This window comes from Desmodus rotundus, chromosome 6, assembly GCF_022682495.2.
Source record: "Desmodus rotundus isolate HL8 chromosome 6, HLdesRot8A.1, whole genome shotgun sequence".
In the NCBI taxonomy this organism is placed as follows: domain Eukaryota; kingdom Metazoa; phylum Chordata; class Mammalia; order Chiroptera; family Phyllostomidae; genus Desmodus; species Desmodus rotundus.
The window spans coordinates 93,993,430-94,009,144 of record NC_071392.1 but is presented as its reverse complement, the minus strand read 5'-3'; the positions used below and the strand labels follow the sequence as shown (position 1 = coordinate 94,009,144).

General features: G+C 64.8%; 1 protein-coding gene across 6 annotated transcripts in view; it reads right to left on the bottom strand.

Annotated features, from left to right (window-relative positions):
• The window catches only part of KCNQ2 (potassium voltage-gated channel subfamily Q member 2), a 42,284-nt gene extending 36,069 nt beyond the window's left edge, over nucleotides 1–6,215 (bottom strand). For all 6 annotated transcript variants that reach the window (XM_053927059.1, XM_053927064.2, XM_053927061.2 and 3 more), the window contains exon 1: nucleotides 5,738–6,215. In XM_053927059.1, coding sequence (XP_053783034.1) covers nucleotides 5,738–6,033 — 296 coding nt within the window. In that variant the 5' untranslated portion in view covers nucleotides 6,034–6,215. The remainder of the gene's footprint in view (nucleotides 1–5,737) is intronic.
• Between the last annotated feature and the right edge of the window lie 9,500 nt (nucleotides 6,216–15,715).

Here is a 15,715-nt window from a genome sequence, read left to right as displayed (position 1 = left end):
GATGCCGGGATGTCTGCCATTCCGCAGAACGGGAGCATCTACCGATACCTGGGCCGCGTGGAGCGGGAGTCTCCTTAGGAAAGCGGCTTGGACGTCAGGCCCAGCCTCACGCCTAAGCAGCAGCCCTGAACACTAACTGCAGAACCAGCTCAGAACAGTTCTGTCCCGTTTCTAATGAGACCTACAACCAAAGCGCCCGAGTGACCCTGTGAACCCTTCGCTGCTCCCCGCACAGAACTGCAGAGCAGGGCGTGACCAGAACCGGAAGCCACACCCTTCCCCAAGTACAGAGCGCTGTCCAGGAAGACCCAGTGCTGAAACCCCTCAAAGCTCACCAGAACCCTGGATGCCGGAGACAAAGCTAAGTCCCACCTCCTGTCCCCTTGCCTGGCGACCTCGAAATAAGAGCCTCTCTCTTGGTTCAGAAGCCAGTTCTATCTCGTCATCTTCTCTGCCCCAGGCCCTTGTTCGGCAATAGCCCCTCCGTCCAGGCCCAGGCTCTGGCTGACGGGACTGAGAACTGACCAAGGCCAGGCTGAGGGGCAGGTGGCCAGGACACAGGCAGCACACGCCCAGCCTGGTCTGTGGGACCCTCCGCCCGCCGCGCCCACAGCTCAGGCCGAGGGCCACCATGCGGCTGGGCCTGTCCCTGCGAAGACACCAGCACGGGCTTCACAAACGTCACACGCACCGAGTGGCAGGTTGAGCGATTCACAGAACTGTTACCCCCACGTCACAGATGAGGAAACTCGGGGTCTGGAATCCAGAAGCACCGTGGCGGCACACCACGCATGTGAGCCCTGTAACAGCACTGCTAACAAGGGTGGCAAGCCGATACTGCCAGCCCATGAATGTCCATCCCAGAACAGCCCTACGTGTGTGCCTGAAACCGTTTCAGACAACCTGCCCGCGCAGCACTGTCTGTGGCAACAAGACACAGGCCGATGTCCCCATGAGCTTGCCTGCAGAAGGGGCAGCAGCCTCCCGCCCAGGGTCCACCTGCCGTCCCAGCCTCTGACAGGACCCAGCCTAAGCCTCAAGGAGCACCGGGGCCCCCACAGCACACACCACGTGTCCCTCTTAGTCCTTCCTTGCATGCCCCCCAAACACACAGCCCTCCATAATTTGTCCCAAAGAGCTCTTGGTCCCCGGGGCCTTGTTCCTTCCACAGGACACTGAGAAGGACCAGGGCTGGAAGGCAGGGCAGGCCCTGAAGCGCTGCTCCCACAGACGCAGGCGGCTTGCTGGGCAAGGGATGCGCATGGATGCGCTGGGGGGAACCAGAGGCAGGCAGGGCCACAGAGACCACCAGGGTCTGGACAGAGTGGGCAGCATGCCACCTGCACGCCCCCGCCCACTGCACTTCCCGGAAGTGAGTCCGTTTCTTCCAGAACAGGCTGGAAGAAACGGAGCTCAAGCACTTTGAGGACGGGAGCCAGGCAGAGCGGCGGCACCCACACCCGTGGCCTGGAGCCCAGCGGGCCGGGCACCGCCTCCCGCTGAGTCTCCCAGGGGACTAGTCTGAGCGTGTGACTTGGACCGATTCCTAATAACACCACGATTTCCTCTGCTCCGATCGGCGGAACTGTGAAGCACTGAGCTTCCTGCCTCCCTATCACCTGCAGACACAGGAGGTGCGTGAAGACTTACTCCGCAGCGCGAGCAGAGCTCGTGATTCAAAATCTAAAACACGCTATTGCCGTGGACTGAGTTCACGTTACATTCCTGGTGCGAGTGAGAAGCCGCCAGAGGCCTGAGGCCTCCTGATGGGCCGGAGCAGCCTGAGATCCCAGGTTTCGCCTTTTGGGGAATTTCCATAAGGTTCTCCAACTCTCTGATGGTCAGGTGGTCCCTCCCAGGACTGCTGGGCGGTGGGTGGTGGGCGACCAGAGGGAGTTGAGAATGCAGCCCCCACAGCCTTCCCCCAGGTCGGCCGGCCCGCACTGGCCCCTTACATGCAGTCCGATCTGTGGGGCCCAGGCTGAGGGCAGAGGCCCACCTCCCGCCCAGCCCTGCCCACCCACAGCAGACAGGTGGGAGGAGCAAAGATGTGACCCCACTTGGGTTATCCAAGGTCCACAAGGGAAGGCACCCTGGCTGGGCTGGACACACAAGGGGATGGGGGTCCATGAAGCAGGGGGCACTACCCAGCAGCCCCGGCCTCAGAGGCTTCCAAAGGCACCCCTAGCCACCATCGAGGAGAGGGCTTGGGGGCCCGGCGGAGAGAGAGGCCCCCGCTGCATGCTCAGGTATTCCTGTGGGTCAGCCCTTCTCACCAGCTGGTGTCCCGGCTGCTCACAGGGGCTCCCGGATGTTGAGGGGTCAGGCAGCCGGCACCCCAAGTGCTCCTGTCTGAGGCACAGACACCCTGTTAGCTTCAGTGGGGCGATTTGGAACTCACTCAACCTTTCCTGGCCTCAGTTTCCCCACCAGTGAAGTGGGGCCTCCCAGTGAGGAATTTCAGAGACCACGGTAAGTGTGGCTGCCTTTCCCCGCCTACCGGAGCCTGGAGACCAGGCCCCCGAGGCTCCTGTGATGAGGGGGTACTCTCCCCCCATCGAAGGACCCCCCCAGAGCCTTTCCTGAGCAGACACAGAGCCCCTGCAGGGTGGTTTGGGGCCTTTTCTGAGGCTCACACTCCCTCTGAGGAATCCCCGAAAACTCCAGACCCTGCCCTGGAAAATCCTCGTCCACAGAGATGCCCCCTCTCCAGGCACAGACCCTCAGGCCACGAGACCTTCAAGGAGTGGGCATGGGGAGAAGTGGGCATGGGGAGGAGTGGGTATAGGGCCGTCAGCAGCTCGGCCACACCCCTCCCTGTCCACCTGCCCGGTGAAGGGCCTGTCATGGCTGAGGGAGTGGTACCCAGGCCTGCGGGGGCCATCACTGCACCCAGGGCCCACTCCCCATCCCGAATGAGCAGGAGAAGGACCCTCCAGGGGCCCCAGGACTGGAAGAAGGGGTCCCAGTGGTTTCTGTGGAGCCAGCCCACACCTCTGGGTCTCGGGGTCTCAGCCCCTCCTGACGCCTGAGTCCAGAAGGCTGCTGCCTCCAGAAGGGCCTCTGGAAAAGCTCACAGGCGGAGGGAGGGATGGCCATGGCTCCTCGCCCAGAGCTCTTCTGCGGAGAAAACCCCTTCCGCAGAGGGCGGGGCAGTAGGGGGACCTGGCCTGAGGCCCACTCAGCCTGGAGGCCCCAGGGCAGCCGCCTCCCTCCCACACTCGAAGTCTGACAGCAGCTGCCCCCAAGGGCCCACTGGGACCCCTCCGCCTTCCAGAAACTGGGCTTTGGTGACAAAGGGCAAAAAAAAGGTGGCCCAGGAGGGCTCGGCGCTGCCCCAGACCCCAGGACTGGTTTGCAGCCAGGACTGCCACCCTGGGGCTTGTCCCTCCCTCCCGGCCCTGGCGTCTCCAGGTCCAACGCAGCACCAGGCCAGAAGGAGGAGCTTGAACTTCATTTAGTTAAAGAATCCACAAGCCAAAGCAGGAGTCGCTCCGTCAGCCAGAGCTGGGCAAGGGAGCAGGGCTCCAGGGCAGCTGCACCCCGGAGGCAGAGGCCTCTGGAGCCAGGCTGGGCACAGGGACAGTGGGGAGCTCCAACCCCCAGGGCTGCGTGATGGATGGGCCGTGAGCAACGCTGGCAGGACAGGCGTGTCACCGTGGCGAGAGCCCACGCGGTGCCAGCCCTGAGGATGCTTCTCCCCCAGGCCCTGCTGGCCCCCTTCACTGACAGGAACACTGAGGTCTGAAGCGGGTCTGTCCCTGGACTTCAGTGCCTCACCCAACAGCGGGGCAGCCCCCTCCTGCTCGTCCCACTCCCCAGGAGAAACGCCTGCCCCTGGGCTGCCCTCCGAGTTTGCCCCCCACCCCCGCCTGTGAGCTGGGAGCAAGGGGAGTTCAGGGAAGCTGGTTCCTGGCAGAGGGGTCGAGGAGGGGCCCGAGCCGGCGGCGGAGCAGGGCTGCCTTGAAAGGGAGGCCAGTTCCCCCAAAGCCCCCACCCGCATGCGGCCAGGCTGCCTGTCCTGATTCAGGGTTGCCAGAAAAAGAAACGAAAGGACACAGACCCCTCCCCAGGGGAGCGCAGAGCCGGACCCAGGGCCCCCACACACCCTGCTTCGGGTGTGAACGCGGCAGCTTTTAGGAGGCAGCTGGCACCGCGGACTGGTCACTTCAGGCCCCAGCAGGGAGCGGCCACTCAGGGCCGGGAATAGGGCCACACAGAGGGGCCATTCGTGCCCAGCTGCTGGGCTGCGGGTGGGCTGGAATGTACCAGAGGTCACCTCAGGCCAGGACCTGCGTGACCAGAGCCGGTCCCACTGGGAGCCCCCTCGGCCCCAGCCAGGTGAGGAGGGAGGTAAGGCAGGAGGGTCACTGGTGAGGGACACAAGGCCCCTCCCAGGAGGGGCAGCACATCTGGGCATCGCCTGCCTGGGGGCACCTGAGCCAGAGCCACTGTGGGGGGCCGGCGGGGGGCCAACGGATGCTCCCTGTGCCAGGAGAGCCCCTGCCCCTGGGACTCCCAGGTTGGCCGGCCGCCCGCTGGGCCTGGGGACAGCGCTCAGGGTGCCTCCTAGGGACACGGTCCCCCCAGGACTCCCTCTCTGCAAGCAGCCCGGCATTTCCCTGCCAGGGTCGCTGTGCCAGTCCCACGGAGGGTCTGTCGAACACCCACGCCGGGTCACACTCCCAGGGACACGCCCCTCTCATCCCAGGTGGGCACGGGGTCGGGTGGAGGCAGTTTCCCAGAATCCGCGCCTCGCTCCCATCCCAAAATGCCATCACACAAAATGGCCGAGCTGGCCCAGTCCAGTGGGATGGGAGAGGGCGCCTGCCAGTTCAGAGGCCAGGCTGACCACACGGCCGCACATACAGACTTGCACCAACACCACACGGAAGGCCCGGGGCACACCACGCTAGCCGAGGCCACGGGCCCTGTTCAGGGAGCCAGGAGTTCCCTGAACACCAGGCCCGGGGAGACTCTGGCAGCCTCTTCTGGAGCCAGGCGGGTAGGCCCCAGGCAGCTGTGCCCACGCCCCTGGGCGTCCACTCTGCCCAGAAGGGCTCTGGAGCCCTAATGAGGAGGGGCAGCAGGTACACACCTGCTCTGCAGCCAGCAGCTGCAGAGTGGGGTCCCGGCTGCGTGGTGGGGGGTGCGGAAGGGAGTCAGGGATGCAGGTGGGGCTGGGCCGGGTGGGCACCGAGCACAGGAGTCAACTCTCCTTGGCCTGGGGCTGCAGTGGGCAGCAATGGGAGGACCCCTCCCCATTTCAGGAAGGCAGGAGCCCACCCAGATGTAGTGAACGGCTTTGGGGACAGGGCAGGAGAGGCCAGCTCTTCCCCCATCATTCGCTTCTTCCCGGGCATTCTAGACCAGGGGGACCCCCAGGAGTCCAGAGGCAGAGGCAGAACAAACAGCGCCACCCCCTCCTCCCCGCTGGCCCTTTGTTCGGCAAAGTGGCCGTGTAGAGGAGGCTCTCGGGCTGAGGAGGGGCGCCTAGAGCTCTCCTCACCCTGTCCTGCGGGGGAGGGGCTGATGCAACCCGGCCAAGCCCAGGTGTGTGGGGGTAGCCTGGGAGAGGGCGGGGGACGGGCGCCCCCGCCCGACCTGAACCCCGCACCCCGGAACTCCTTCCTTCCTGGTCTCTCCAATCTGCGCCCTTCGCTCTGCCCAGGGGACGCGGTCCCCGCTGGCCGCGGCGCGCGGGGTCGGATGCGGGGCGCAGGGCGCGGACACTCACACGTAGGCGTGGTAGATGAAGGCCCAGCCGCGCGGCCGCTCCAGCACGTTGTAGAGGAAATTCTGCAGCTTGCGGTAGAAGGCGTTGCGCTTCGGAGGCTTCCCGGCGCCCGCGCCGCCCGCACGCGGCTTGCTGAGGATGCTGCCGCGCTTGGGGGCCTCGGAGCCGGCAATGAGCAGCGCGCCGTCCCGGGTGGAGTCGGGCGCGCCAGGGTCCAGCCCCACGAAGCCCACCTTGAGCTTCTTCTCCCCGCTCGGGCCGGGGTACACGCCGCCGTTGCGCGACTTCTGCACCATGGTGCCGGCGGCGCCCCGCGACGGGGGCGCGGGATCAGCGGGGGCGACGCGCAGGGGGCGGCGCGGGCCTGAGCCCAGGCCCTCGGCCCGAAAGCCGCATGGCCGAGGCGGCAGCGGCGGCTCCGCGCTCCTGCCGTCCCGGGTCTCGCGCAGGGACGCGGCGGCCACCTCGCCCCGCCCGCCGCCTCGCCCCGCCCCCGTTAACCCCTGCGACGCCTCACCAGTCGCGGGAGAGCGGGGAGGGGCGGGAAGCGAGAGGAGGCAGGACCCGCTGAGCCAGGCTTCGTTGCTGCTGGGCAAGTGGACCCCTTCCTGTTGCCAGGCCACGTGCGCCCTGACGAGGGAACCGGCCCCTGGGTCACCTCTGAGGTGGGCAGGACCAGGCCAGCGCTCACCTGAGGGGCCCGAGTGGCCCAAACGGCCTTGGACTGGTCACCTCCAAGGGGGGAGGTGCGCCCCGGACCTTGCCAGGCTCTGGCTTATAGGGCCCAGCCCACGTGGGGATCTTCTTCGCTGGGCCTCTAGGTGGACCCAGCCTCAGCCAGACCCCCAGCCTCAGCGGTACCCCCACCCTGCCCCTTGGGTGTGCCGGGAAGCGTCTGAGAGGAGTCCCTAAGAGGTGGCCTGAGCGGGGCCCAGAGGAGAGGTCCTGGAAGAAGAGGCAGGGAGAGCCCCCAGCTCCCTCCACCACTGCAGGCAGTGGGCCCAGTGTTCAGCGATGGGGCCTGGAAGACTGACCCCTGGAAGCCTGTGCTTTGTCTGCAGACCTCCCAGGGGATAGAGGATGCACCCCAGGGTGAGATTGGGGCCTGAGGCCAGCGGAGATGCTGGTGCCACGGGCCAGGACGAAGGAAGGCAGTCTCTAGACACAGCCAGCAGGCTGTCCCTGGAGGCGGGTGGGCAGAGGCGGCCGTGCCTAGTCGGGGAGCTCGGGGTGTCCTGGCCGGTCCCTCTGGAACCTGCCACTGGGAGGCCACGGGCACTTACTCCCCAGCCCCGGAGGCCTCTCCCACCTGGGATGGAGGTGCCTCCCCTGACCACAAACAGCCTCTTCCCACATCCACCCAGCACCCTGGGGTCCACCCAGGTGAAGGCCCGTTCAGCAGCCGGTCACTCGGCCCCTCACACAGGTCTCCAGAGAGAGCATCTGTGTGGACTGTTCTTCTCTGTCATTCAGCAGAACACAGAATGGCGGAGGCAGGCACGGCACCAATCTGTGAGTCATCCAGAATGTTGGGGACAGATTGCCACCCGTGCCGTGCACGCCCCTGTGCACGCGGGCGTGTCCTGGGGCCACACACCTGGCCCCCACCTCCCCACTCCTCGTCAGCAACCTTGGCCGGCTCCCCGGCTGAGCCCAGGCCCAGGAAGGAGGCTCCAGCCTGGCCCACCCTGGACAGGCGCGGGGCCTGGGAGGCAAAAGGAAAGAAGAGGTGCCTATGTTCCCCACACAGCTGGACCCACAGGGGTGGCCTCTGGTGACTCTCACCCTTAGGAAAACTGGACAAAGTGATTGCAATTCAGACGTGCCAACTCCAGAAGGGGATGCTACTGCCATCTATTAAGGGGGAGCTCCAGTCCCTTCCAGGAGAATCCCCCCTCCGGGCCTTTGATGTGAGAGGGAGGGGCCCAGGAAGGACAGTGATGCTCCTGCTGGAGGGTGGGGCGGGGCAGGGGGTGGGTTGAGAGGAAGGCCCCTCAGGTGAGAGGACCCACAGAGGGGCTGGCAGGGAACCCGCCTTCTACTCTCTCATCCGCAAAGGTGCTTTCTGGGTTCCGGAATGCACACCCCACGCCGGGGCTTGAACGCCTGCTTTTCTCTGTCAGGATGTCCTTCCGATGAGCTGGCTCATCGGTCATTTATGTTCTCAGTTTGGTGTCAGGTGCCACACCTGTCCCCTGCAACCCAGGCAAGCAAGTCTCGAACACCTTCGGCTGGAGTAAATTCAACACCAGCGACAAGAATGCCACTTATTTAAAAATAGATGGAAAAGCTTTCAGGCTCAAGCCATCTTTGCCAAGACAGCAGTGAGGAGCCGGAGGAGAGTGGAAAAATTCAGCCGCACAAGACATGCGGGCAGCCGGCACAGCCACTGCCAGGCCAGGCGCTGTCCTGTCAGCACTCCACAATGAGCTCTGTCCCCAGACCCCGGAGCCTCCTTCTCTGCCCCCACGTCACTGGCTACACCGAGCAGCCAGGCAGGGACTAGTGGGTGAGCTGACAGGACTGATAGGGGCCACTGTCCTCTCCAACACCAGCGTAGAAGTCTCAGGAATCCTGCCGCTCCCTGGGGGGAGCTCACCTCACTGACCTGCTCCCTGCCCCTGTGTGTGTCCCGCAGAGCCCCGCACAGACACCGCCCACGCTGGGGGGCTAGCAGATGTCACAGCCTCTGGTGGCGGGACCCAGATCCCCTGGGGACCTGCAGAGTGAGCCTTCCTGTGGTGGCGTGGGTCAGAAAGCAGGCTCTGCACTCCCTGGAAACCCACGTCTCCTGGTCTCCTGCCAACCCGGGGCTCCCGATTCTACCGTCTTGGCCCTGACAGGGGACTGGGCAGGGGAGGTGAGTGGGCAAATCCGCAGGGTGAGGCCTGTCCCCTGGTGGGCGTGGAGGTGGACTGGCTGTGTGCAGGGCCCTTTGGGACAGCCCTCGTCTGCTCACTGGGCCCGTCAGAAGGTGCTTCTGTCCAGGCATTGGCCCATGCTGGAGTTCTGGGGGCGGCAACACTGTCCCCCTCCTCTCAGTAGAAAGGGGAGCAGGCTCCTTCCCCATCACCCTGTCACCCCATCACGGGCCGCAGCAGAAAACAGATGATCCCAACAGAGGCCGGAGGGAAAGCTCCGCCAGCCTGGAAAACAGACTTAATTTGGGGAAATGAGAACGGACAGGTTTTCCATCACTCGGCCTGGGCCAGAGCTCCGTTGACCTCCTGTTGGATCTGGGACAACAGGAAGTGCCAATGCAGACGGCAGGTCCCAGCCTCCACCTCCGCGCCCCCTGCCTCCGCCCCCGGTCCCACCTGAGTTTTCTGCCATCCAGAGGAGACAGGGCTGCGTTTACCCAGCTCCCAGGGGAGTGGGGAGTGAAGAAGAGACTTAACATGTGAAAGCATTGTTTAAAACACATCTTACACCAAACTCAATAAAATTCAATTTATAGTGTGTTTTCCAAAGGATCGGAGTTCTGGACAAGCGTCAGCCCCTGGCAGGCCAGCAGACAGCACGCGGAGCTGCCTGGTGCTGTCGGTGTCTGCAGTCCTACCCTGCCACCCTCAGTGCACGGCCGCCGGGGACAGAGACAGGCCCGACACACCGGGGACGGAAGTCCAACTGCAGGTTCTGGGCCTCACGCCCCCCTCCCACCTGCCGCGCTGAGGTCCTGCGTCCCCTCCCTCCGAGGGCAAGCTTCAGGGAGCAAGGGCCGTGTTTGGGAGGCTGTACGTTTTGTCATTTCCAGTCCCTCACTCCCCTTCCCACACTTGTGGGCAAAGGAAGACTGTGACGACTGTCCCCGTTCTGTGGCCGACGCGGCGGGAGGAACAGACAGGCCCTCAGCTCACCCCTCACCCCGGCACTGGGATGCTGAGGTCGGCCCAGGGTCTCTGCCCATCAGCGCTCGCATGGCACTTGGACGCTCCCCCCGTGCTTTCTTCCCCACCAGGGAAAGGACCTCTTCTCCTTGGGGTCCGGCCCCGAGGCTCCCAGACCAGCCAGTCCACCTGCCACCCATGCCCCCACAGCCCCACCCAGCACCTACATGAAGGCCTCTGGGAGCCTCAAGCCAGCAAAGGGGCCTTGGCACAGACTGTTCCCTCCACCCAGAATGCTGTTCCCTCCATTGGCACCGGGAGGTCCTGGGCGTCTTCTCAGGGAGGCCCTGCTTGTGGGTTCCCCCTGAGGTGGAAGCCCTGCCGCTCCCCTCAGGTCAGTCTGATGCTGTCTGATTTGTTGGCTCACTGCCTGCTCACCTCCCTCCGCACCAGGCAGGGAGCTCTCAGGGAAGGGCCATGCAGACCCTCCCAGCCCCGCACACACTCACATCCTGTGCACACACTCGCACCCCGAGCACACACGCCCACACCCCCAATCCCACCCATCGACATTCCTTGAATGAGTGAGCAGTCACTTTGTTCTCGGACGGGCATCGCTTGGAGCCAGAAGCAGGATGTGCGCCCAGGGCCCCCCGGGGCTTGTGCGGCTCAGGCCTCGGGGTAGACTCTGGGAGGACATGGGTGACTGTAGCTCCGCGCCGTGGAGACAGGCTCGCTGCCAGCACGCGGCCAGCCGCCCGCCCACTCACAGGCTGCCGGCATCTGGGCCCTGGCTGCCCGCCCACCCGCCCAGGCTCGCTTGGGCGCCTTGCCCGCTTGGCCAGATGTCCAGTAGGCTTGGGACTGGGCTGTCCAGTCTGGGGCAGGGTCCATGGGCTCTCAGAGTCCCCGCTCCCACCCACCCCTCTCCCGGGACAAGGTCACCACACGAAGCCAGGAGGGGGGACCAGAAGGCCAGACTGTCTGACCGGCAAATCAGGCACAGGTCAGCCGGGACAGAGCTGGAGCCCGCGGCCAGCCCGGTCTCTGCCAGGACGGTCCATGGACCACGCTGCCAGCAAAGATGGGCCCCATCCACAGCCCACGGAGGGCAGCACGGTGCTGGCAGCAGAGCATGGACGCGGGCGCCCCGTGGGTCTCTGACCCCTCTGACCTTGAGCAGTTCAGGTGACCTCACAGAGCCCAGGTTCCTTATTGGTCGAGGGGAGCGGAGGGCTGACACCTGACGGGGCTGCCAGGCGCCAAACCAAGAGGATCCTGCAGGGCAGTCGAATGAGAACACAGATCGAAGTCCAGGAAGTGGCAGGTGGGTGCCCGGCAACCCCACATCCTGGCTCAGAAACACCTTCTTCCTTGGTTTTCACAGACACTCCCTCAGGTTGTCCTGAAAGGGAACCGCTTCTCCCCTCCCCCCACACGCTGACCACACCCTCCCACCCGTGTCCAAATCTCTCTCACCTGGAGACACCTGGAAATGTCTGAAGGCGTTTTCGGCTGTTGTGATGGGGAAGGTGGAGGCCTCCTTTACTGCACAGGAAAGTGCCCCCAGGGGACTACCTGTCCCTGTGTGTTCACAGTGCGGAGGCTAAGACAGAGGTTTTCTCTTTAAATGCAACTATTTCTGGCAAGCCAGCCATTTACACCCTAGCATGAAATAGTGCAAACAGATTTTCTCCCCAAAGCTCAGGAGAATAGCTAGGCCGATGGACAAGCATTTTCACAGGAAGAAGTTGGCAGGCAGGGATGCTGGCAGGCCCCCTTGGGAGGGCCACACCCACCAGTGGCCACTGGGTGGGCCCGTCTTCGGAGCCCAGCATGTCACCCTCGGTCCCCACGGCGCTGTTTGCTACCTTGCTGACGACGTGCCGCTTTCACGCCATCGCAGCTCAGCAGCTCCGCTGGCAAGTGCGGCTCTGGGCAGGGATTCCTGGCCCGTAGATAGGGGACGAGGACAGTAAAGGCTGCACAGGACCATGACGGCGGGGAGGGGTGGAATGGGAGGTTTGTAGAGCGCTGAGGGCGGGCCTGGCAGGAATAAGTGCTATGTAAGCGTTACACGCAGTGAAAACACATGAATCAGCTGCAGGGCTGGCCCAGAGGGCACTGCTATCCCCAGCGCGCAGGGGGATGACCCTGGTGTCCCGGGATGGAACGAGGGAGAGAGGACACCGAGGCATCTGATGTCCCAGGAGCCCCGACCCCTACCGAGGGCCCACAGCTTTCCTGGGGAGCCAGGGCCTCACAGGATGTGGGGGCTCCTCCAGGGGGCAGGAGCTCTACCTGGAGACGGGGAGGCGGAAGGGGGGCCTTACACCCCCCGGCACGTACGGGACGGGGCACAGCCCTTCCTCCCAGCCCCTCCTTCCCTCGAGTATCCTCTGACCCCCGTTCTGCCCTGCATTGCCACCTGCCCCCGCCAACTTTCCAGGCAGCTGGGCCCTGGAACCCAGGAGCCACAGCCCGCTCCACAGCCCACTTCGAAGTGTGGCTGGCATTTGTCCTCGTCACCAGAGTCCACCCAGGGAGCTGGGCCCTCAGGCACTCGGGGATGGCGCAAGCGCGGCCCACGGCCCCCTAAGTCCTCCAGGAAGCCTGCAGGTGCAAAGCCACCTTCCCACCCAGAGCTGCCAGCATCCCTGAAAGACGCCATCAGAGGCCTGGGCCCCCTCGCCAGCTTCCTCGGGGTGGCCACCCAAAGTCTGATCCAGTCCCTGCCCCTACCCCGTAGGCCTGCCCACTCTGCCCACCTCCCTCGGGCCTCCCCACCCTGCCTCTGGCCCCCGCCCAGCGCCCTGTCCAGGCCCGGACCCTCAGTGCTGAGCTGACCAGACCCCACGCTGGCAGCAACCACAGCCGGGAGTTCTTGCACAGGCAGAGTCCAAAAACATGCTCACACTCACACACATGCATGCATACGTGCTCTCTAACATGCACATACAGGAATCCAAACACAGGTGCACATGTGTGCATGCCCGTGAACACACAGGTGCACACGTGTGCACATCTGTGAACACACAGGTGCACGTGCCTGCTGCACCAGCTCCCGAGGGCTCTGGACACTGTGCCCCACACCCCTCGCCCAGGCCACACTCACCCAGGAACACGTGGCCTACGCTGGGCTCACACGCCAGACACATGTCGGCCGGCCACCCACGGTCCCCGCCAGAAACACACTAGGGCGCCCGGCAAGGACCGTGTCCACTGGGCCAGTCACTGCCCAGTGACGCACCCTGGGACCCGATCGCTCGGGTCTGAAACCACTGTTAGGACACTGGCCGGTCACCGCCAGGACCACCCTGCAGCCTGGGGGAGAGCGAGGAGGCACTTCCTGCCCGGAGGGAGGGCGTCAGGAGACACTGGGACACAGCCAGGAGACAGCGGGTTTGGCAGGCTCAGTGGGACCCGCAGCCTCAACAGCTCGGGGGCTTTCAGAGGCACCCGGAATGCAGACCGAAGCTGCTGGAGGGGTCCTGGCGGTTCTTGCTCTGTTATTCACCAGAGAGTGGAGGGCCCGGGCACCTGCCCTACTAGCACCTCTGTGGGCCTCCACCGCCTCCTCGGCGATCCAGGCGTCCAAGCGGTGTGCCCCCAACGTGGGCCCTGGCCATGACGCTCTACCACCCCCGCCCCTGGGCACACCGTCCGCACTGTAGTGGCCCCTCACCAGCTCACAGCCCCGTCCACCTGCCCACGGGGCACCCCAAGCTGGGGGCGCCCCAAGCTGAGGCCGCTCCTGCGACCCCGTTCCCCCGCCCGTCTGCGAAGGAAAAGGGCCCCACTCCCCCCACGGCCGCATTTGCCCCTGCGTCTCACCCCTGCCCGGTGGCCTCAGTTCCGACTCCAGTGGCCCCTCCCAGAGGCCCGCACCCTGGGGCACCGGACCTCAGCGGCCACCCACCCTCCCCTCAGCCTGTCAGGTGACGTCCGCCCTGTCCTCGGCGTGGGCTCCCGGGGCCCAGAACCTTCTAGAAGGCTCTCTGGAGGTCAGAACTGGTTTTGCAATGACGCCAGGAGCTGCGTCTTGCCCCCTGTTCTGTCCTGCGCAGCGGGGTTGTCCCGCCGCGTGTGGGGGCCTGCTGGTGTGTGCCGTGCACTCTCGTTTCAAACGTCTCCGTTCCCGTTTGTCCACGCCTGCAGCCTCGGTGCCGCTCGGCACTGTGAGGGCCCGAGACCCACAGCCCACGGTGTGCTGCGGGGAGCTCCGCCTGCACCCCACAGCGCCCCCTCCTGGCAGGTAGGCACATCTCACCCCGGCTTTGTGTCCCAGGCCCCAGCCGTGGCCTAGACCCACGGTCCCCAGAAGCCCCTCCCCCTGAGTGTGCGCAGGGACATTCGGAGCCGGGACCCCCGCCCATCCCCAGCTTGCAGGGTGGTGGAGGCAGGGGAGCCCCCCACCCCAGGTGCGGGATAAAGACCTGGGAGAGGGGTCTGTGTGTGCTGCCCCCTCGTGGACACCGGGAGCTACTGCTGCATGTCCCACCAGGCCCCAGTCCCATTTTTCAGCCTCCTCTGGTCGTTGTCCCTCTCCGTCCCCACCGCGTGGGCCCCTCCCCGAGCTGGGCACCAAGGGTGCAGCGCGGCCCAGAGTCCCACCAGGTTTCAGCCTTGTGGGCTTGAACCTTCCCAGACCTGCCTGCATCACACCAACAGGGCAGAGGCCCTCCTCCAGGGCCCCCCCCACCACTGGGACTCGGATGGGAATGGGACACACTCCCACCTCTGTCCTCTTGAGACCCTGGGAGCCCATGAGCCTGGAAGAGCCTGTGTCCCATCCCGAATGCACCCACCCAGAGGGCAGGCAGGGCAGCTCCCAGCCCAGGCCGCTGCAGTGTGGACAGGCTGATAGCACCCCACCCTAGTGTCTGGGTGGCCAGGGTTTCCAGGAGGCACCAGTGACCAGGACAGGAGGGTGATTGGGTCCTCAGGGACCACGCAGGGGAGGCTTCAACCCATTCCAGGGGGCTGGTTCTCACTCTAACCCTGTCTCAGGCTGGCAAGTTTCTTCAATTTGACCCCAATTCTAACTGGGCCAAGTGTGGAAGGACAACTTCAGGCCCCACCCACCCATGACAGTGGCCATGATGGGGGCCCAGAGTGGGCCAGGGGCTGGGTGCAGTCACAAGAAGCACCCAGGTCTCTTGGGCAGGGGTGCCACACAAAACACAGAGAAGTTTGAATATCAGGTAAACAGCAAATACTTGTCAGCGTAAATATTGTTGGGGACAGATTGGTATTAAAAACCACCCCGTTGCTCTGAAACCCAGATTTGCCTGCATGGTCTGCGTCTGTCTTTGCCGACTCAGGCTGGCCTCCCTGGAGGCCCCTGTGGGTCAGCCCAGAGCCTTCCCCATGGGTCTGCAGCATCCGGCAGCCCCCAGCAGCCCTGGACGTGGGCCCCAAACTGCACTCTGGCTGCTTGGGTCTGGTCCCTGTCCTACTGTCCCTTCATGCTGCTTCAAGGGGCCCACGCAGCTTCAAGGAGACGAGAGCAACCCCTCCATGGGCACCTCTGAACCACATGGGCCCACCCCTCCCATATCTGTGGGTGGGATACGCCCCCAGAGATTCCAGGCTCCACCCATGGGACCTATATAGCAAGAAAGGGTCTTGCAGGAATGCCTAAAAGAGGTACCTTAGGAGATCATCCTGGCTCACCCAGGTGGGCACGGAGGAGACTGTGGGGCCACAGTGGCAGAGACTGGTAACACAGCCACAGCCAAGGGGCCAGAGGTAAAGACCCCTGCCCTCGAGCCCCCGAGGGAGTGGGGCCCTGCCCACACCTTGACCTGGCTCTGGGGACTCTGAGGTCGGACTGTGAGATGTCCTTCCTGCTGCTTCAAGCTGTCAGCTGTGGTTGTCTGTGTGCTGTGGGGGCCTGCACTTGGCCCAGAGTCTGTACCATGGGCATGGCTGGGTCAGGGGTCTGCTGGCCCCCACCCTCAGCTCCTTGTGCAGCCACAGCGGGGAGGCAGGGGGCTGCTTCCTGTAGCAGGACTGGCTGAGCAGGGAGGCACCCTGACACCCCAGTCCTTGCTGACCAAGGTCAGGCCTGGACCTGGGCTTTCTGGGTGTGCCGAGGGTGGGCTGAGGAGCAGGGCACAAGGTGTGCTGCCGCAGGTGACCAGCTGGG